General features: G+C 33.0%; 2 protein-coding genes across 5 annotated transcripts in view; one reads left to right on the top strand and one right to left on the bottom strand.

The window, feature by feature from the left end:
- The window catches only part of LOC111418068 (TBC1 domain family member 15-like), a 245,047-nt gene that overhangs the window by 155,974 nt on the left and 64,713 nt on the right, over positions 1–24,360 (top strand). The window lies entirely within an intron of this gene.
- The window catches only part of LOC111418066 (dachshund family transcription factor), a 198,862-nt gene that overhangs the window by 115,910 nt on the left and 58,592 nt on the right, over positions 1–24,360 (bottom strand). For 2 of the 4 annotated variants that reach the window (XM_023050498.2, XM_071199707.1), the window contains one exon: positions 3,387–3,520. In XM_023050498.2, the coding sequence (XP_022906266.1) occupies positions 3,387–3,520 (134 nt within the window). Of the gene's footprint in view, positions 1–3,386; positions 3,542–24,360 lie in introns of all 4 variants that reach the window. The other 2 variants (XM_023050497.2, XM_023050499.2) reach the window with 2 other exon arrangements.

Genomic DNA, 24,360 nt, shown 5'->3' with positions numbered 1-24,360 from the left:
CTCAAAGCAAAGGTTCGTAAATATCGAACCTCAAAACAGCTAAATGAGAGTGCATATTAAGAAACATACCATACGAAGCACTAAGACAATGAGTTAAAATCCTCCTAAATAAGAAGGTTCCCTAACTGTGCTATTTAAAGTAAAGAAGAAATCCTGTTTTAGTTTCCTTTGTTTATGTTCTTTATCTATTCACAACAACGAAGATGTGCATTTCTGTCTTTGCGTGGCAGGAATACAGCAGAACATCATTACTGGGGTTCTTCATGTTTTCATGCCTTACTGTTACTGTATCTACCAAACTACGCTATAATAATGTCAAAGACGTAGGACAAGGGATTCCTCAAAGCAAATGTTAGAAATATCGAACCTAAGAAAAGCTAAATGAGAGTGCATATTAAGAAACATACCATACGAAACACTGAAACAACGATGTTGAAATCCTCCTAAATAGGAAGGTTCTTTAACTATGCTATTCAAAGTAAAGCAGAAGTCTTCTAATTCCCTTTTTTATGTTCTTCATCTGTTCACGACAACGAATAAGCGCATTTCTGTTTTTGTGGGGTAGAAATCAAGCAGAACATCATTACTGGGGTTCTTCATGTTTTTATGTCTAAAAACTGTAACTACCAAACTACGTTGTAATAATGTCAATGACGTGGGACAAGGGATTCCGCAAAGCAAATGTTAGGAATATCGAACCTAAGAACTGCATATTAAGAAACATACCATACGAAACACTGAGACAGTGGTGTTGAAATCCTCCTAAATAGGAAAGTTCTTTAACTGTGCTATCCAAAGTAAAAAAGAAATCCTCCTCTTTATGTTCTTTATCTATGCCATCTCTCAAACTTATCTTCGGTCTTCCATTCCTTCTTCTTTCTTCGGGCGTCCATTGCCAAATTTGTTTGGTCACCCTCTATCTGACTTTTTTTGTATAAGTCCGTACTATCTTAGCTGGTTTACTCTTATGTCGTCTATTACTCCCTTAGATTATGTGTGTGTGTTCTCCCATAATCTCGTGTATTCTGTCGTTGGTGATCCAATTCATCTTCGATTTTCCTGTCGCTCTTCGTCAGTAATCCATTTTTGAGACAGTATGTTAGTATGCTCTTTACTATCATGTTATAGATTTGCTGCTTATTGTTGTTCGATACGTCTTTATCCCAGAATATAGCATTGTCCATGATTCGCTGATGTTCTGTCTTTTATGTTTCTATCCTTTATGGTGCACTCTAGTGTTCCGCCTTGGTTTTTTATGTTTCCAAATATTTATACTAGCTAGTATATTTTATGCATCTCCCATCGTTTAGATTAAGATCCTGTTGTATATTAACTTACAGGTCCTAGTCATTGTATTTTTCTATGAGTTTAATCTTCCTGGTCTTGCTAGTCCTGTATGATTACTATTTGTTCGTCGGCGAAACATAGTGTGTTGATGACGATGTCGTTCTTACTCTAGACATATTTTGAACAATGTCGTGTATAGGTAGCTTAAGTCCTTTAGTGATATAGAAGCCATTAGACACTTTCTGTCCCATCTTGATTTTAGTTGTTGCTTGTTGATGTAAATTCCTTACCGCTTTTATGGTCGCATTTTTAGATCTATAATCATCAGGTGGGTGTTGCCATACACTTTGTATAGCACAGCTTTTTTGTTTCCCTTTTTATATAAGGTGTCTCTGTGTGTGGTGTATTCTGGAATAATGTTTCAAGTACTTTGTATACATACTTTCGTTATGTCCTTTATGATTAATCTGATTGGGGATGCTGTTATACGTATACTGTATTTATATATATGTATTTACTATATTTCAAAATCGACAAAAGCTGTAAATTGGTAGGATAAAATAGCTGATCAAAATATGCAGATCAATAAATTCGCATCATAGGATTCTAAATTTCCAGAAATAATTTGTCTGGGTATTCAAAAACGTATTTTGACAAACTATAAGTAAATTTTAGTTGCAATTTTAGTTGATGACTTGAATTTAATGGAAACTTGAAACGGTTTTGTGGGAAAATTTGTATTAATAACCACTTGCCTCGCATTATCAGCTGTATTTAAAAAACTAATTGGATATTTCTCATGTTGATTTGGAAGGATAACACGAAAATGGATTTTGGATCCTATGTCAAATACAAATACAGCTTAATCATCAAATTTAGATCCAAAATGATTAGGCACCTCTGCCCTGGAGCTATCAGAACAAAACTGTTTATGGATTTGAAAATATTTTATTGTACTTTAACATAAACATGATTTTTTTTCATTATTTCCGAAAAAAAACATCTTTTTGCATAATTTAGCACTTTATCATTCATCTATTTTGCATCATACAACACACACATTCTACTGCATGATTTACTACATCAATAGTCAATGAAACTGACAGGTAAGCAAAATTTATGACAACTTGGATAACTTAGTAGTTAAAGTCAATGATAATAACATAATCTATAATTAATTTTTTTGTATACTGTGTCAATTTCAATCCAACCTGACTCTTACAACTTTTTTACAAACCACCGTATTCTTGGTTTAAAATTAGTCCGCCTTTTTGGTGAACTTGAATCTCATTTAATAAACGGTGTAAAACCGTTGGGGAATTCGGAGAATTATTCACCGGACCATCTGTCTTTTTAAAATAACCGCGTTAATACACACACACACGGTTACACGAGGCGAAGAAAATTTTTCACGGGTAATCTTTCGAATCGAGCAACGTCGTTATACGAGCAACTCTCTCATTCAACGAACTTAATCGTTCGTTTGTAACTGCCGCTGAATTTAATTATGCTCGTTTTACATTTTAAATCAAAAAGATTTTTATTCGAAAATTAAAATCAGTTGAAACTAAAATTTGAATTAAAAGAATAAAAACTTTTTTAATATCGGTCAGGATTTCGTGTTAAACTGCAATTAGCATCGTCGAGAAACCATGTGTTTCTTTTACAGCCAATTGACGCATTAATCATTTAGACGACGCCGTTTCCACTATACCCATAGTTATTGGCGATAAACACGAACACCAAATTCCGGGGAACAGACCCAAAAAAAATTCAGAGCTTTACAAAGGGTCCGCGAATGCCGCCACGTACTTAATTACCTCGATTGTGTTGTATCCGCGCCCAAAAGGGTTTAATAACCGACATATTTTCGCCCCCAACTGCGAATATTCAGCGTAAACAGATCACACGGAACTCCGGGGACACACAATACGCGAATATTTCGACCGGATACCTTTGTTATTAATAATCCGAAGCGGCGTTTTCGTTCAACTCCGGTTATTTGAATTCCGCGCGGTACATGTTACCCTTTTATACAAAAGATAACAAGAATTTAGTAATAGTTGTAGGTAAAAAACAATTTGAAAGAATAAACTTACCCCCCATGTGACCATTTTCATATGGATAATCCCCATTGTCCATACGTTGTTTCTTCAGCTGTTGATGTTGGAGATGTGAAGCGGCCAAACTCAATCCGACTGGAGCTCTTTTGGGTGGTCTTCCGGGCCTGGAACTGCGAAATGGTAGAGAATTACTGCGGTTAAAAAAGTTACGATGATTAATATTCAAACTCTGAGAACCTTCTAAAAAAAGAAAATCAAAATCATCAAAAACTATCACAATTTTTTTCTTTCCTCCTAAACGATGTTATTCATTTAATTTAAGAATATAATCAACCCTATTTATCTTTCAAGTTTAAACCACTTGAGGTAGTAAAAGTAAAAGTCAAGTTCACATATGTTTTTTTTTGTTGTAAGAGTATAACATTATGTGGCGCCACTACAAAAAAATTAGTATATTTGTGTGGGCTTCTGGTTTATTTCTTTTCGTAAGTCAAGTGGCACACGAACTACCACAACCTAAGATAAGTTAAACCCGGTGAGACGTAAATAGTGAAACCACTTGAAGGCGCCCCCGAAATTCTCGCCCCCTCGTTTTCTTATTAACTCCTCCACTTCGACACGATAAGATTGGCGTCTGTTGAGATTTTCCGGCTCGTTTTAAACATTGTTCCCCGGAGCCGAAAAGATGCACGAAGATAAAAAGATTCATAATCCGACGATTAGGGCGCGCCTCAGAGCGGAAGAAGTAAAAAAAGAACGAAGCAAATTGCAATTGGCCCTCGGAGACGCAAGATACACCTAAATCGAGGGAGGTTAATACGCACTTTTATCTTCTCGTTTCTTTTCCGGAGCGGAAACGTGACTTCAACGATCATCCGGGATTTAAAAAAAAATTATTTCAACAAAAGGGTCAAAGTTATATTAAATTTTTTTTATTCAAATCTAAAAATTTTATTCAACAATTTGTGTTATTACAGAGTTTAATTACATGGTGATTCGCGCACGAAATTCTCGATTTAACCCAACCCCCTGATGTTAATTGACCGCCTTGGGTTACGATTGCTATTGAATTACGTTACGTATTCGATTAAATACGCTAACGGTCGACGTGTGAACATCCCCACGGCAATTTTCACTTGGAAAATCCGCATAGGTTTAACAGAATTAAATATCAACATAGTTATAACTTTTTTATCATCAATATTATCGGTAATGGCAGTTATAATTCTCAAACTAATCTAAATCTCTATTAACTCTCTAGTTTAATTAAGACGGCTAAACCCAAATATTTCTACTTCTAGTGTTAGTTCTAGTGATTGTGTTAGCTCTAGATTTAGTTGTTATTCACCGTTAGACTGTTGTGTAATACTTTTATTCAAGTAAAACTAAAACTAACACTAGGCCTAGAACTAGAAAGTTTCGAGAAAATTACAAATATTTCTAGTTCTAGGTCTAGTGTTAGTTCTAGTTTTAATTGTTACTCAGCGTTAGATTATTGTATATTTTTATTGAACTAGAAGTAGAACTAACACTAAACCTAGAACTAGAAACATTCGGGTTTAGCCGTCTTAAGAGCTAAACCCGAATGTTTCTAGTTCTAGGTCTAGTGTTAGTTCTAGTTTTACACTACTATTTAGTGCTAAATGACAATTAAAACCGACTGAAACTGACTGTAACCCGAATGTATCTTGATCTAGGTCTAGTATTAATTCAACTATAAGCGTGTACTAAAAGTTATTTTTCCAGAAAGGGATAAGGCGAGGCGGAAACTAAACATAACAAATATAGTACATTGGCGATGGAAGTAGATTGGAAAAATGGGGGAAAATGTCTGTTGCTGGACTTAGAGAGTAAGCAATCGATGTTAGTTATTTCGCATAATTCATATCCGGTCATATCAAATATTAGCCTTATAATTCATTTCTGAACTGTGAATAACCTCTTGTACTCGGCTATTATGTCCAAAGCAAACTATAATACGACATCACCACATAATAGGCACCTAAAGCTAACAATCAAATCATTCAATAAATTAAAGAGGAAATATCAAACTTTAATTTGCTACAAAAATGATTTCTTAATCTCCATAAATACAGACGAAAGATATTATTAAGGTTAAGATTATTATTGACGTTTCAGACCAGGAAAAGTGAGATCGCGTTTATTACCTTTAGCAACAACTGAAAGTCGCGAACAAACCCAACATCAGTGTAAATCGGTGGCAACACAGCCGATTATCATAAATATCCTAAGGTTGGATTCACACGACAATGAGCCACACATTTCTCTTCAAGATAGATTCTTATCGAATAATAGGCAGATTGAGATAGAACCGTTCGCACGTCATCTAACACTATTCTAAAACATTGCTGTGTAACATTTAATCAAAATCTTACAGATTATCAAGCAAATAACGTTTTGAATATGCTATATGTTATTGTCCAAATTGGAAGTATTTTCTGCTACAGATGAGAATGAGAATCATTACATAGTTCAAGGATTACAATTTTGCTACCGTAAGCATCTTTATACTTTAATTAAATAGCTTAAGTCATATTCTCCGGGTTTAACCGTGCGTATATCAAACTAGTGCTTGATGCTTCAGGCGCCAAGTTCCAAAGCATTCATAAAACGATTCCAGAACGTCGATATAGTGCTAAAAGTGCAATAGGAGTATAACACCCAAATCTAATATTTCTTGTTAGTCATTATGATGATAGCTTATCTTACCCATTGCTAGATACCGTTTAGTTTTGCAAACCCGGAATCGTCTATTATATACATATACACGGTTTGCAACAGTTTTAGAAACAAGTCATCGTGTTGTTTCAATATTTATTTGTTCCTAGACGAAAAAACGTGTCGTATTCTTGAATATTCTTTATTCAAGGCATATTGGAATAAGCTGGATTATCGGAAAATCAGCCGAATAATTAGGTCATTAATTAATTAATAATTGGATACTGAAGTATGATTTCATTTTATGTGGTGCTAGAATCTATCAGCGCAGAAACTAAAACTTTAAAAACAAATAAAGTGGTCACATTAGAAGCTTATAATTCGGTATTACCTAACCTCAAATATTTCTTTATAACCACAAAAAATTTCATTTCCAAAATCCTAACCGTCTTGGAGAAAACAATATTTTTCTTTAACCTCACTTTCAATAAACATCAAATTAACCGATAATTTCAGAATTTTGTATAAAATAAAGTGCTAACCCTGGAAGCTTATAATTTGGTATAAGCCTACCTTGAACATTCCTTTATAACATCAAAAAGTTTCATTTCTTAAATCCTAACTGTTAAGGAGAAAACAATATTTTTTCTTTAACCTTACTTACAACACTAAATTAACCGGCGATTTTTTTAAATTTATATAAAATAAATTGGTAACCCTGGAAGCTTATAATTTGGTATTACCTAACCTCAAATATTTCTTTATAAGCACAAAAAAATTTATTTCTAAAATCCTAACCGTCTTGGAGAAAATCATATTTTTCTCCAACCTCACTTTCAATATTCATCAAATTAACCGATAAATTCAAAATTTTGTATAAAATAAAGTGCTAACCCTGGAAGCTTATAACTTGGTGTAACCCTACCTTGAACATTCCTTTATAACATCAAAAAGTTTCATTTCTTAAATCCTAATTGTTATGGAGAAAACATTTTTTTTTTAACCTCACTTACAACAAACACCAAATTAAAAGGCGATTTTTTTTAATTCATATAAAATAGATTGGTAACCCTGGAAGCTTATAATTTGGTATTACCTAACCTCAAATATTTCTTTATAACCACAAAAATTTTCATTTCTAAAATCCTAACCGTCTTGGAGAAAACCATGTTTTTCTCCAACCTCACTTTCAATAATCATCAAATTATCCGATAACTTCAAAATTTTGTATAAAATAAAGTGCTAACCCTGGAAGCTTATAATTTGGTATAACCCTACTTTGAACATTCCTTTATAACACCAAAAAGTTTTATTTCTTAAATCCGAACTGTTAAGGAGAAAACAATATTTTTTCTTTAACCTCACTTACAACACTAAATTAACCGGTGATTTTTTTTAATTTATATAAAATAAATTGGTAACCCTGGAAGCTTATAATTTGGTATTACCTAACCTCAAATATTTCTTTATAACCACAAAAAATTTTATTTCCAAAATCCTAACCGTCTCGGAGAAATCAATTTTTTTCTTTAACCTCACTTTCGAGAAACGTTAAATGACATAGGTGATATTTAAAAATGTGTATAAAATAAACTGGCCATCATGGAAACTTAAAATTTGGTATAACCTAACATCAAGCATTTTTTATGACCACAAAAGACTACATTTCCGTCTTGAAGAACACATCAAATTACTTTGTATTCACCACAAACTGGGTACTCATGAGGTTTTTTGGTTTCAATCTAGAGATTTAATGAGCTTACGCATGAATGATTTTCGAGTATCAAGCTTTGTAGATGTACATTTTAATTTGTTAACTTCTTATCTTGCTGCTAGTCATCTGCAAGCACAAAAAGCATCATGCACCAGGTAAAACTAATTGGAATATATATACAATTATTACACTTCCAGTCGATGAATATTTGTTTAAAAGTTAGGTTTTCGAGGAAAATGTAACTTTAGGGAATAACTGCATTGATGAATGCTAAAATATTCTGTCTTTAAAGGTGATGATTTAATATTATATAACATAAAATTAATCATAGTCATCATTTTAGTTATATACTTGATCATTTATCTTTTAATCACGATTTTTTTACATCTGCCTGTATCGAATACATAATAAACCGGAAATGAGATACTCCCATCTGAAGTGGAGAGAACACATGGGGGTACCTCTATAGGAGAGTCTCTGATTTTCCGGTGATGGCGACGTCTCCAGATCTCAACCCTTCCACGTTCGATATCTGAAGTGATTCGAACCCCATTGTTTTAACATGTTCTTCTCGCATTCGATATCTTTTGTGATCGTATCTCGAACAGTGTGGCTCGATTGTAATCGGATAGGACGATGGGGGCGAAAAAAGGGATCCCTTTTTATTTTTAGCTGACAAAGCGCAAAATGATGACGCTCCGCGGAAGAATAGCTCTCTTTGTTTATAATTAGGAAATATTTTCTTTTTTATCACCTGGTAAAACAGAAAAAACCCTTTTGGATTTGTTTATTTAAATGGGATTTATTGCAAAAGAGATAATTTTTTTATCGTTTTCATCAATATAATAATAATATAAATGTATAAGTGTGTGTGTTTAATTTCGGTATTTCAAACACAGGTGTTGTTTTTCCTCCACGTCAGAAAACGAATGCAATAAATCAAAATGTAGAGGTAGATTTGATGATTTTATTTTTGGTTGTGTCTATTATAATCATTTTTTCGTTTCACACTTGGCAATTAATATTAGGAAATTTTATCATCAGGTCCAATCGTTATCTGTATTTGATGTAGATACAGTGTGCTCAGGTATCGTGTATTATAAACGTTTTATTAATGTTCGGCGTGTGTTCACCGGGAACGTGTGTAATAATTGTTTTGCGAACGTTTAAAAATACATTTATATATACGTTAGATATTTACACATGGAGAGAGAGAAAATTGGGTAGAGAACGATGGATTATTATTTCGAACGATATATCCGAGTTATCAATGTTTGATGACAGTATCGACGAATCACCCCGTTTATATTAAATAATAGCGAAATGTGCGTTTTATGTTCTCTTCGTAGTTAAAAACATATGGAGTTATTCCGCGGAGAGCTTATCATGCTGTGGATTTTGTTTGGAAACGTTATCTTTTGAAAAAACGATCAATGTTGTAAAAGTATTTCCATATAAATTAAGCATTACATAATTGATTATTGAAAATAAAAAAATTAAATGATGTAATAAAGATTAATTAATAAAGTGTAATTGGAATAATGAAAGAATAACCGGAACTCAATTTTAATTACTTATGTGCAATATCATTATCTCCACCTGATTTTATGTAATTTAAGTTTTTAAATAATACCAACGTGAGAAACTTCATTAAATATTCGTTGTATTTATTCAACAAAAAGCAACGTTTTAATTTTTGTTGTAGCAACTGTTGAAATATTTATTTTACGCACTAAAAAAGAAATCAATATTATCCATTGACCGTGTGGCCTAGAATTAGATGAACCCTCTAAATCATCCTCGAAAGAACCCCTCGTATACAGAACAACCCCGTAATCCCGGATTAATAAATAAAAATCAATATACTGTGAATTTCACTTAAGATGTAACATACAAAAGTATATTTCATATTTTTCTATATATTACATATTTATATTTTTCTATAAAACTAGACTTGCACTGGAACTAACACTAGACTTAGAACAAGAAATATTCCGTTTAGTCGTACCTCTCTTAAGACGGCTGGTAGGTAGCGCTAGTTAGCTAAAATACCACAACTAAAACTGACACTATACCTAGAACTAGAATCATTCGGGTTTAGCCGTCTTTAGAGACTTGCGGCTAAACCCAAATGATTCTAGTTCTAGGTATAGTGTTAGTTCTACAGAGTAACAGTGCTAGTATAAAACTAGAACTATAACTAGACCTAGAACTAGAATCATTTGGGTTTAGCTATCTTTAGAGACTTGCGGCTCATTTGGGTTTAGCCGCAAGTCTCTAAAGACGGCTAAACCCGAATGATTCTAGTTCTAGGTATAGTGTTAGTTCTAGTTTTAGTTGTTATACAGCGCTAGACCAAGAACTAGAATCATTCGGGTTTAGCCGTCTTAAGAGACGCTCGGCTAAACCCAAATGTTTCTAGTTCTAGCTCTAATGTTAGTTTTAGTGACAGTGCAATTGTAAAACTAGAACTAACACTATACCTAGAACTAGAATCATTTGGGTTTAGCCGTCTTTAGAGACGTGCGGCTAAACCCAAATGATTCTAGTTCTAGGTATAGTGTTAGTTCCACATAGTAACAGTGCTAGTGTAAAACTAGAACTAACACTAGGCCTAGAACTGGAAACATTCGGGTGTAGCCGTGCGTCTCTTAAAACGGCTAAACCCGAATGTTTCTAGTTCTAGGTCTAGTATTAGTTCTAGTTCTAAAAACTCGGAGTTATCATAAGAACATCACCTTTTCCAAGTAAAACTTTTCCTTTGCAAAACTACTCAATGTACTATTAAGCTATTTTACGTTTTATGTGAGACAGTGCTAGTCCATAGTAGTTTCATAACTACTGGTTACTGTATTCATATATTATGAATTATATGAAATGCGCAGTATAAGTACCCCACTATCAAAAATATAAATTTGAATTCGTTATAAAAAAAAATCGTTCCATAACAATGAATAAATAATTACGTTTTTCGGTTTTTATTTGCTGAAATGTGCTCACAACGTTTTGGCTCGAATAAATACCAGGAAACAATAATAGTAAAGCGCAAACAATCAGTCAACCTAAATTTTCCCGTTGCTTCTCATGAAAAATTCACGCTCGACAATTTTGTGCAACAAAAAATTAAAAAGAAAAAAAATCGGCGCGGTACCTGTTTATTTTAGTTTTGTTTATATACGGTATTAAAAATACGCCCATTCCCTTGTGTGTATTCATAAAAACAAAATTCAATTTTAATGGGGAACTTTTCTCTGCTTAGGCAAGATTTATTACGAACAAATATTTGAAGTTCTTTTTATGGATTTTTGAATTATGAATAACGTAATATCGAGCACGCGAATAATAGAACGAACGTTAATAATAAAAAAAAGTTATATATAAATCGCGCGTTTTGAAATTATTTTGACTAGCATCCTGTTCGAGAGATGATCGTCCAATCTGGCCTGTATCATTCATCGCGCCAGTTAATATTTCTTACGAAATCTCTGCTCAACGCGTTATGGTTATTACTTTAAATAACTCTCATTAGATGGTGTCATATGGCAGCTTTCCGCGCCAACGATAGTTTATTTTGAGTGAATACGCCTTTTTTACACGAGTATACTCAGGAAACGTAACGATCTTCATAGAGATCCTTCTGATGTTGAAATCGGTTTTTCAAGCAGATATTAATGTTTGTTTATTAGGCACCCGGATTATTAAATAATAACGTTTCTGGTTCTTGTTCGGTTCCGCGCTATCCAAACATTGTGAAACTCGATGTTTTATTACTAGTAATCCCACGTAGACTCCTCTATTCGGCATGATGATGAGAGTAGCGCGAGCGCTCGTTATATAAACCATGTTTCCTTTGTTGATATTAATTTATTAAGAATAGACTAGAAGCTCACGGGTTCTATGAGCCCGGCCGAGTACATGTGTTGTGTGTGTGAATATTAAACATAAGTCACTTTTTCCTAGTTCATACCATAACATTCCATATACCAGAACTGTTTATCAAAGGAAGTTGTTCCTTTACAACTTTTTTTTTACTAATCAGATGGATGCAATGAACTCTCTTATATAACTTCCTTCATTTTGAAAAAAATGTAAATAAACATTTTTCTATATCATAAATGTTTTGTTAAAAATGAAATCTAACAGAACAGTTTTAATCGTTGATTTGAAATCATTTCACGTTTCTTGGATAATTCTTTGTTGAAAATGGTTTTAACAAAAACATTTTCAAATAATATATGTTTGGAATTGAATCAGCAACAATTTTTATTCGAAATTTTTTAAAAAATGTTTCGTAAGTGGCGTGATATATTAATATAACTAGATCGTTATTTCCCTTTGAATAGTATGGTAAAAAGCACATCATGGATTAATTTTATTTTAATCGAAAAATGTTTCGTATAATATTTGTTATAAATTCATTTAAAATAGCTTCTTTAGTTAAACTTTTTGATGACTGGTATAAAATCATCTACCTTCCCCACTGAACACTACGATTACTTCCAAAGTGCCTACATATGATGGCAAATCAAAATATGCAAAAGTATAAATTGAACGTTATTAACTCCTAAGAAATATATTTGCTCAATCTTTACAAAGCAGTATTCATTGTAAACCCACACAGCTTCTTACGTGTTGCAATTACACCTCATGAAAACATCAGGAATAATTTTTGAGTAGGTTGGATTTCCTCTTTCTGGTTTCATATGTTAAATCTGAGTTTAAATGAGAATGAATGAATTAATTTTGTTTGAAATATAATTAACATATAATTTTATCATAATCCTTTTACATCTTTGAAGTTTCAATGTCACACCCGTTACGGTAATTATGTAAGCAATTGATTATAACAAAGCTTATATGGTAATATATCAGTAATTAATCGAATGAGGATCCGACTATATTATGTACAAAATGTTTAAACAATTGATTGCATTTCTACAATTTTACCTTTGTCACACCCGGTACATAACGTTTATAACGATGTTTTTATTTGAAACGTTTTTTTTATGGGAAAGCACAATAATATATTACTTGAAATACTGGGGTTGTTCCCGATGTTCCAAAGATTCCAACCTTCTATCAAGATTGTGTTTTAGTATAGTTTAAACGAAATTATGAATAATCAAACTGATAATGAACTCAATTTGAGAATACAGAGCTAGAAAAGCACCTTTTCAGTTCATTTATTGCATCATCGAAATTATGATATCCGGTTATACCCAATTACATTTGTAAAATGATAAAAGTCCTCAAAACATGAAATATGGAATTAGGGGAAATTTAAACCCACCTCTGTTTAATGTATATTGATTCAGTTCATTAAAAGCGTGATTGGAAGCGTTGAAGCAGCATCTGAACGACAGCAAACAGCTTGAAATTTATTGATTAAAACTTATATATTATGATTATTAGAATATTAACGAATTTTAATGCGCTAACATCATTGTAGTGCTTTTATCCTTATCAAGATGCGATTTAACGTTATTCGTTTGAATATAAATAGGAGTATGCTATTTAGCCTCAATAGCAGGGAGAAGTTTATCAGCCATCATATTTCTGTATTCGTTTCTACCACAGATTCCAGCTATACGGTTTTTACTTGTATGTTTGACTAAATGCCTAATTTATCATCAAATCATTCATTACAGAAATTGTTGGAATGATCATCTCATTGTAGTGAAAACACTTTTCATCAACGTGATTATAGTTTTTCATATGATTAAAAGTTACCAGCAGCGAAATTTTCCAATTCAAGCATTACCGAGCAGAAAACGCTTTCTTCTTTGTCTTTTCCCTTACATCTTATGGCGTCGACTCCTCGATCCATTTTTGGTACTCTTTTCTATTCAGCCATTCACTTTACTTCTCAATGTTCCTTCCTCTCTGCTGAATCGCACTCTTCATGCTGCTTGTCCTCTTCTCTCCATCATTCTCTTTGGGAACCTCTTATCATACATAAGATCCATACAAATCAATACAAATGTAGTTTTTCATATCCTTAAAAGTCATGAGCAGCGAAATTTTTCATTTCAAGCATTACCGAGTAGAAAATACTGAAGTTTCTTATGGAATTTGCTCCTTTTGAATAAGGCATAATCAGTCCAGATTTAGTGCTTCTTTATATTTATTGAATTTATTTGAATTCCAGATTTCTGCGAATTCACTTCTTCTTATTTGCCTCTTCCCTTATATTTTATGGCGTCAGGTCCTCCATCCATTTTCGGTACTCTTTACTATTCAGCCATTCTCTTTACTTTCTCAATGTTCCTTCCCCTCTGCTGAATCGCACTCTTCATGCTGCCACTTCGTTCTGGGTCTCCTCATTCTCCTCTTCTCTCCATCATTCTCTTTGGGAGTCTCTTATCATCATCCATTCGAATTCATACAGATCAATATAAATTTGGTTTTTCGTATCCTTAAAAGTTACCAACAGCAAAATTTTCCAATTCAAGCATTACCGAGCAGTATTCTAAACGCTGAAGTTTATTATGGAATTTACTACTTTTGAATAAAGCATAATCAGTTCAGGTTTAATGCTTCTTTAAATTTATTGAATATATTTGAATTCCAGATTTATATCTTATGGGGTCGAGTTCTCCATCAATTTTTGGTACTCTTTTCTATTCAACGCCATTCCTCAATGTTCCTTCCCCCTGTTGAATCGCACTCATGATGTTGTCCAAACCACTTCGTTCTGGGTCTCTCCCTTCCACTTTTCCCTTCTCCTTTTGGCTCCATCATCCTCTTTGGGAACCTCGTATCATCTACATAGGTCACGTGCCCGTATCACTGCAAGTATCTGTTCTGTTTCTAGTTCCTAGTTCCTCCGTTGTGGTTCTGATTTTATCTCTTCTGGTCCTGTGTATTATTAACCTTAAGTATTTCATTTCTACAGCTGTTACTTCGATTTTGTGCTTATCCTGCATTATCCATATATCAATGTTGGCACATATACTGCTTTGTACAGGTATATCTTTGTTTCTTTACTCAGATCTTTTTTATTTATCAATGTTCTTATCAGAAATAAAGAAGAAGTCCACTCCGATACAGAATACCGAGCAGATGCATCTTTAACTAATCCATACTTAAATTTACATTTGCTTGCTGCAAATAATGGTACAGAGTCTGATTTAGATTAGTTCTATTTCTTGATGGTGAAACTTCCATACTGTTCATTATATGGCCACATCGATATTTTTATCAATGGAAAGATAACGTATTTAAAATAACTATTCAAAGGTTGAGTTAAGACCTGGTGTGTCCAAACAGAAAGATCCCCTATTAACAGTGATATAAGAAAAATTGTTGATTGTAAATTTACCAGAGGTTTAAATTTGTAAATCTCAAATAAGAGAAGAGTTTAATCGTGTGTAACGACACAGAAATAAATAATTGTTTAGATTTATCGGTTTGTGAAATTGATAGGAGACAGTTCGACGAATCGTAAGACACAGACATTAGTCAAGGAGCTACGCCCCCTCTGAGTTTACTAATTTTCGTTCTCCCTCTTGTTGTTCTCTAGGAAGGATGAATAATTTGGAATTTAAACCCCTCGGTTTATCCAATCAAAGTTTTCTGGTTCAATGGAAATCGGAACAAACGACTCTAAAAATATCTTAAATTTCTTTGAAAAGAAATTTTTTTTTTATAAACATTTTTTCGTCCATTCAAAACGCCTTCTTAACTTTTCTATTTTAGTGTTTACTAGCATCTCTTTTTTAATGAAGTGACGTTATAAAATCGTCTCGTCTCTATTAAGGATGTTTATGTTTAACTTTGAAGAACTAAAGATGTTTTTGTTTACTTAAATTTTTATGGAAAATTTTTTAATTCACTGGAATAGACAAAATCTTAAAAAGAAGGTTATTATTAAGTTGATGGATTTAAAGTTTTAAAAAAATTTTAATTTTAGAAATCTAATTGCATTTAACCACAAAAAAAACACGTGTGAGGGACAGTTCAATCAACAGTTCCTTTTACAGTTCCCAAGTCTAACTCAAAAAAGAAAGCCGACTTTATCGTCGTTATCTTGTAGAGGGTTGCTTTTTTTTCTCAAGGACTATATTAAACACAGGCATATCCCCATCTTGACAGATTTGTTCACCGGCGGCTTTTAACTTCCAAATTTCGAAAAGGAAAACTCACCTACCATCTGTTTCGTGTAACTAGTAACATTTATTACCGGGCGAATATTAAAAAAAAGACGAGGGAAGATGTTTTGTGTGGGGTTGAGCTTCGGATTTTAAAGTAAAAACGCGTAATGTTCCAGGTAGACCTCCTCCACGGAGAAGTTTTAATATCGGGACTCGCGGGAAACTTTTTAATTTATATTGTTATCTGTTGAGTCGAAGTTTTAATTTCGGGAGAGGTCTCGATTCAGAACGAAACATCTGTTCGAAATGGGTTTTTAAATTTTTCTTTTTTATAAGCGGTTCGCGACCAGGTGGGGTGAGCGAAATTGTAGAGTCTTTGTTGCCGATTTGACACTGTTATGATGGATAAGTTTATGACGGAACGTACCTCGAGCGTTAAGGATTACCAAGGATTTTCGTCGCTTTTTTAATGCTAATGCGAAATCGTTGTTTAAACAACCTAATTGTCCTTTCGGCGGTCTCTAAAAAGGATTTGGAATGATCGATTGCCTCCAACCCGGTCGAATTAAGATTTAGTGCCTTTACTACATATTATTTATCATAGTAAGGGGAAGGTTACGTTGTGGGAAAGTAACGATTTAATTTTTTTTTAAAGAAAGATTTACGTATAGGAAATTTTTTTTACGTCATATCGACGTCTACACGTCGTCCACCGACCATTTTGTTGCTTTTAAAAACGCAATTAATTTTTATTTTTATTACCAGGGCGAAGGAAAAATGCTAAAAAGGATAATGGGCACGCGTCCCGCACGCACACACGCCAAACACCGTGCGCTCTGCTCTACCTCTCTTGTTGCTACAAAAAATATTAGTCTTTCATTTACGGTGAAACGTATTTTGTGTAAAATAACAGTAAACGTCGGTAACAATTCGTTAAAATGTTTTCGTTATCGGTTATATATCGTACAACATCGTGAAAGAGAAACGAAGTTTTCTCTCTTCACCTCTGTGGATATCGATTTTACTTATTTTCTATTTTTCTTTGCTATTATTACAGAAATATAGCTATTTTTTGAAATTGAAACTTTTAAACTTGGAATTAGAACGATTTTAAGAAATTAGTATGCTTAAATCTTTAGTGAACATGCAACAATTTTTATCAACGTCAAACTTTTTTTCTTTACAACGTATTTATTAAATAATGTAAATTTGTAAAACGCAGTCCACCTGGTTTTCGATATTTCATGTTATTTTTTTCTTTTTACTGTTTAATAACAAGCTTTTAAATTAATAGAGAATAACGTATTACAATTTTAGACAAAAGAGTACATGACGATCTGCGGTTTTTGCCTATGCTATTATTTTAGAGATAACATGATCAACCATGTTAAGTAACATAACGGATGATAATTTGTAGATAAAGCTAGATACAGCGGAATTTCTACTTCAATCAAACGTTAAACAATTCCCACAACAATAAATGATGACATTTCATATCCAACAAGATTTATGATTAAAAAGAGGTTTTTAAACAGCAGGAAAAAAATCGAGATTTATTTACATACATCTTGCTGTAGAACCCGATAAAAACACGTGGTATGATGATGTCATAGATCAAGAACTATCTCAACAAACTATCAGGACTCAATGTGTTTGAGTTTCACTCGTTTGATTTTTATAACTTTTTAGTATACATTAAACAAATGCATCAATATTTTCCATTAAATAAATACTGCTTTGTAGATGCCATTTGTTCATTAATGCCATTATTATACAAGGAAGTCTTGATTGTAAAGTCTGTAACTAACATTGAGTGTGAAAGCTCTTGGATATTCCTCCAGTTATGTTATAAATTCTTATTGCTTTAGAGTTTGATCGTCCAAGCTCACATTAAAAAGCACTGTTGAAATTTGTTTAATATTTCCATAAATAATACATTTTTAACATATCCAGAAATAATTTCAGTAACTCCTGATGATTTTCCTGTTAAGCATACGGTCTTTGAAACATACTCTTGGATATACTCTATACTCAATTTCTAGCTTTCTAATCAACAATGTTGAATTTCACTTCATTACTTCAATCAACTCCATCTACCTCATTCTTGTACCAATTAACCAGATACTTTTATTATCTTCCTGGGTATGTTCCTTAAGCTAAGAGTATCACATTTTTCCTTTTCAAAACGTTGTGCATAAAGATGTTCTCTTTACTCTAAGAAAGAGTAAAACATGATTGATGTTGGCGCGAACGAAAGGTTTTGGACCATATCCTTACTTCGCATATAATCTAACAAGATTTTTGCGAAAATGCACGTTCAAAAGTTAACAAGGGTTAAAAATGGTTACTGAAGTAACTTAATAGAAATGTTACTAGAAGTAATTTTCTTATACCAAGAGAAAAGATGTTAGTAGTATCTAATAGTTATGATAATTAATCAGTAGTACAGCAAAGTGAAGCGAAATTTAAGGTTAAACAAAGTTATATTATGAGAAAACTTCCATAAAATTACAATGATTTTGTAGTGCTAACAAACTATTTACCAATATGATGCTTAATTTTTTTGACCTTAATTGCAAAAAAAAAAGTAAACAACGTTTTGCTCGTTCCTAATAGTAACTACACCATAACTAAAGTTTACCAAAAATTGTGTGATGTATCTTCTACATCTCATAATCGCTATAGGAGCAATGAGTACCTGATTAGAAAGAACCTGCAAGCACCAGCAAATAACATGTGCGATGAGTTAATGCACTTCTAGCTGTTTTTGACTTTTATGACGGAAAGAAAGTATCCGATATGAAAGTATCAATTAGTTTATCTCTTTGCACAGATTTCTATCTGATCTAAATTTATCAGATTTAGGTAGAACTACAAGAGTTGTAACAGAAATTGTTAAGGTGTATGGTAAAATTATAATTCAAAATGATCGGACTTTGGTTAATGTTTTAGATGTTATATACAATATAAGATTTGTTCATAAGAGTTGTTGAATAAATAATGTTTGATTTTTTGCTCCTCACTATAAGTTTGAGAATATCAAAACTTTCTGTAATGTTCTCTTAAGCAATTTAAGAATTCTTCATCTTTCTCAAAATGTATTGCAAACACACCTAGACTAAGCCTGACTTCAAACTAAACTTATGTAAAATTCTATTTGTAATGGAGTAGAGATACAGCCGATGTCGTTTCTGGATGTAATATTCAACACTTATTACATCCATTATAGTTCTAATGCCTCGATAGTAATTGCTTCTGCGTTCAAAATAGAACATCAAAATATTGGTTAATTAATTATGAGTTAGGATATCGAATACAGCAGGTTTTTTACGATGTCATAGTCAATACCAAAATCGAGTAATTATATGTTTGTTCAATAAACAAACTGATTATGAAAATCATATTTGGGTTTTGAGATTTAATTCTTTGAAACCTTTAATTTGAAGAGTTGGGTTGGACTAGTTGGCTGGATTAGTGACAAACCTGGCTCCAGTAAGTGAAAGATCAATATATTTGGCAGGAACAGTTAAAGAATTCCTACAACTTGTCATAAAGATTGTTTCACTGCAAAAATGAGCATCCCTGGATGCTATTAGAATGGTACAAGAAAGAGTAAAACACATTAAGAACAAGGATTGTTACCATCAGACTTATTGAAAATGCTGTTAACTTCATGCTGTGGACCGCCATTATAAGAACGTTAGAAGGAGACACCATGAAGAAAACCTGATATGAATATGACACTTTGAAATTTCTTCCATGATCTAATGTTAAGAATGCAGATTTAAAAAGGGGCTAGTATGATTTGAAGACGATTTAGCTTTGTTATTCGGCGATTAAAGTGAAGTGATTCTAATATCTTTCAACTCATATTGCCAAACGTCGAAAATCCGTAGACTAGTAAAGGAATTATTGATGGAGTTGTACAAAGAAGACTTTCAATAGTGGCATCTGTATATCACACAGTATTTAACACAAGTATAGGGACTATAGTTGGTGTGTCACCTGATCATAAGAAAAAGACGAGATAAATGGTTCAAATCTTTATCAAAAAATGTATAAGGAATTCCTGTAGGATGTTAATTTAGTAAGGGTAAAAATACTCGCGAACCATAAGTTTGAGAATGTCAAAACTTTCTGTAATGTTCTCTTAAGCAATTCAATAATTCTTCATCTTGCTAAAATTGTATTGCATAACACAACTTGACCTTGAACTAAGCTTATGCAAAGTTCTATTTGTAATGGAGTAGAGATACAGCCGATGTCGTTTCTGGATGTAATATTCAACACTTATTACATCCATTATATCAAAAGCTACTAAATAATCTTACATCAAAATATTGATATTAATCAATTATGAGCTACGACATCGAATACGACAGGTTCTTTACGATATCATAGTAAATGCCAAATTCGTGTAATTTTGTGTTTGTTCAATAAACAAACTGATTTTGAAAATCATATTTGGGTTTTGAGATTTAATTCTTTGCGATCTTTGATTTAAAGAGTTGGGTTGGACTTGGTTGGATTAGTGACGGACCTGGTTCCAGTAAAAGGAAGATCAATATATTTGGCATGTACAACTCGAGAATTCCTACAACTTGTCATAAAGATTGTTTCACTACAAAAATGAGCATCTCTGGATGCTATTAGAATGTACAAGAGATAGTAGAAAACATTAAGAAAATATAACTTTATAACTTCACGCTGTGGACCGCCATTATAAGAACGTTAGAAGAAGACAACAAAAGAAACAAAATGCAAGTGAGTCTAATATGCATGAGCAAAAGACGAAATAAATGATTACAAATTTGTATCAAAAAATGTATAAGGAGTTAACATACGATTTCTGAATGTGAAAGATTTAAGGAGGAGAATTCCCTATGGTATAAAGTTTATTTTTAAAACAAACTAAAAGAAAGAAATGAGAGAGAACTAACAGTGGCAGAAAAATCCAAGTGAGTCAAGTTGATTGCCAAATTAATCCATCGCTGTTAGCAGAAAGTAATGCAAAAATGGTTCTTAAAAGACAATAAACGTGAGAGAAACGGTGAAATTATCTTTTCTATGAGATATTTATCAATGGGCTTGTGAGATAAACTCAAATTTCGGCTAGCGGAGCCTGACGTTGAACCTAGCAAATCAAAAACAGCTCTAAAACACATCAAAGTAGTTGGAATACATTTTTCATAAACAAATACCTAACACAAAGGTGGAAGTGTCCCTAAACCAAGAATATTGAAAACTTGTTGGTTTCGCTTGACAGAATAAGTTTAATCATGAAACTTCGTCTTATTGAGAATAAAACTCTTAGTTGTCCAAAAAAATGTTGACTTGCGATTAATCGATTAACATACTATGTATTAGATATTTAACTTTTCTAATAATAATTTGTGATTTCCTTTTTCGTAAACTTATTTAAATATTTATTAGTAATAAAAGTAATGTATATGGGAAATGATACGGATGTTTGTCGTCAGATGGCACTGTGAATGGGCCGAGCGAAATTTATAATATGTTCCGTACGGAAATTCTTCATTCTATGGCCCGTTCTTTTCCAGAGATGATTGATGTCGCATTGTGATCGGGTTCGGCGTGAAATTAGAAACTGCACGCGGCTCGGTCTCTTTTCTCTTTTTTTCTTTTCATTAATACCGAAGCGTTACCGATTATTCTCGATCTATACACGCGGAAATTAGAGCAGACTCTCTTATCGTGGTCCTGCTGGTGAACGGAAATTCTTTAAATAACTCTCTCTACGCAGACAATAATTCGAAACGTCACAATTACAAAACGGATATAAAATCGAAAAGCCACAAAATTGAAATGGGACAATACGAAACATAAAAACTTTAAGATAATAATAACACGTAATCAATAGACCAAAACCAACGGAATTTATTTTCTTTTCTTTTTCTGGTGGATTCTTACTTTACAATGGTTTTATAACTTTCCCTTTTTCATTTATTTTTCTTATTTCTACAAAGTTGCATACCAAAGAGTTAACTTTCCACGGTCACTTGATTTATAGTCACTATATAAATTTGCATATTAACGATCAAATTAAGTATTACGAGCGAATATAAGCGAATCCGCAACTGCGTTACGCATCTAATTCGAAATAACGGTTTACATTGAATGGTATTTTGCATGATATTAACCTTAAATAACACCGTAGTTAGCAGCTCTTAATATTGACACGTTTTCAAACCTTAAAAAAAAAATACTACTTTTTATTTAACCTTTTTAAATTTATTTTTCTTATTTATTGTGCAATTAATTCTGTATTCGGAATTAGAATTAGTTAATGGCCACCTGTGTGTGTATATTACCATATATACCTATGCGTGAACAATCGTGAATATGAATTCCTACGGCCGTTTAATTACCGCGAAGGTCGAGGAAAGAAAAATGAGCATGGTCGGAATTTTATGCGCATCGCGGTGCTTCCTGTTCTGCAAATTTGAAATGCGATACTTGTGGCGATTTGCAATGCATTAGAACTAGTTTAAATAGGGAAGCGATTATAATTAATTAATAATCCGTTTAGTTACTCGTTCTGCTTAAGCACTTTCATAAGATATAAACTTTATTTTACCTTAAAACTTGATTTGAGAGTTCTTATTCAATGTCTGAAGTGAGTGACGGACGGAGTCCCTTAAAGAATCTTTGTAAACAAATACGGGCAATTAACGCAAAGAATTCGCCCCGACTTTGATACATAATTAGCTCCGAATGAGCGCCGTGTAATTGGAATTCTTGGAGGCTCTTCTTTCCGCTCGCAACAGTTCGAAGTTGGAAGAAGAGACGAACACTTCGGAAAAGAAGGGAAGCCGTCGTCGTCTTCTTCTTCGGCGAAGAATAATCACACGCCCGACGCCGCGAAATCATTTAATTAACAGCGGCGATTCTTACGCGTTATCCTTTCCGAACGAAACCGAAATGAAAATTTGCCTGGTTAATAATATGGCTCATTTCGTCTCTCCACGTCCGAATCGAACTGATTCCTATTATTCCGAACCTGTCCGTTCTGCTCTGATATCTTGTCAGTTTTATTTAGGTATTCTTTTTTTAAGACTCACCGTGTAAAATTAAAATCAAAAAAGTTTAAGGTTGTAGATGAAGGAGTTTTGAAAAAAAATTTATTATTATTAAATATTTAGATAACTCTAGGAAAAGGAAGCCATAAAAATAAGAACGAAAAAAAATACAAGGGGGTTGATTGTTGTGTTGTGGTGGGACTATATTTGGAAAACCTGTGTAATCTTAATTCGTTACACAATCTTACTTCCTCTTTAAGATAATACCTAGTTTCGTCTGGAAGAAAGGTGTTTCCGTTCGTTGATAGTAACCGAGGGCATTCGGTTTTACAACAATTTTCATCTACGTCTCGGTCTACTTAACACCCATAGCTTTCGGAATTGGGCACAATGTAATTCCGGTAGGGACCATTACGTGAAACACGGCCGCTATTAATCTACTTATAATTATTTATGAGTTGTTATTAATTATCACCCGGGGGTATTCGTATAAGTAACGGTGAGCGGTTATGAAATAATTACGTGCTAAGAAAAAAATTCTTTTATACCACTTGAACAATAAAAAAAAAATAAATGGAAACGTCAAAACTGTGGATATCACACAATCGATTGTCGGAGTAACTTAATATCGAAGTTATTGACCAACAGCATCAACCGGAAATGAACGTAATAAATCAAAGAGCAGGGGACGCGATCCGAACTATGGGGGAAACTCAGTCGATTTGTCTATTGACCGGGTGTTATCTGATATTTGCAACAGAACCTCGCGGACAACACGTTCTCGTAAATGGACTCCTCAATAAATAGACAAATCGAACATACCAGAGAATATGACGAATGGATCTCTTTCATTTCAAAAGAAAATATCACATTTCAGAATGCTTTTATCTTCATCACAACAAAAACACAAAAAAAAATTATGAATTAAAATTTTTTTCCCATGTAGATAAAAAATCCATAAATTTCAAACTCAATCTTGTAAACAGCAAAATCGAATCAACCCCTTATGACATTTTAATACTTTCCATACAAAAAAAAACATACAGATTTTTTCAGGGGAAAGAAAAAATGAGAAAGAAAGGGATGCGGTGTTAAATGGTTCATGTCACATAAATACGAAATTGATATCTGGATTTAATCTGGATAATAAAAAGCTGTAGCAAGGGAAACCCCTTTTTTTGGTAACGAAAGTTGTGAAAAATCGCGTCGTGTGCCGAGCAAAACCACCCCATTGTTGACCCCTCCAAATCGACGTTGTAATCGAACACCCTTTCTGGTAATACAACGATCGAAAATCGTCATCGTATTATAGTTAGGATGGCTGGTAGTAACCGATAAAAGAAAATTCACCAACCATAAAAAAAAATGATTTAAGATTTTTATTGAAATAATCCTCTTGTAACGGTCATAATTCTTATTAAATTTATTAAAACCTCTTTTAATTGAACGAAACTGTTCCCAATTTTTATACTAGCATCCCACTT

Source organism: Onthophagus taurus, chromosome 11 (assembly GCF_036711975.1).
Source record: "Onthophagus taurus isolate NC chromosome 11, IU_Otau_3.0, whole genome shotgun sequence".
NCBI lineage: Eukaryota > Metazoa > Arthropoda > Insecta > Coleoptera > Scarabaeidae > Onthophagus > Onthophagus taurus.
This window is presented reverse-complemented; position numbering and strand designations above follow the sequence as displayed.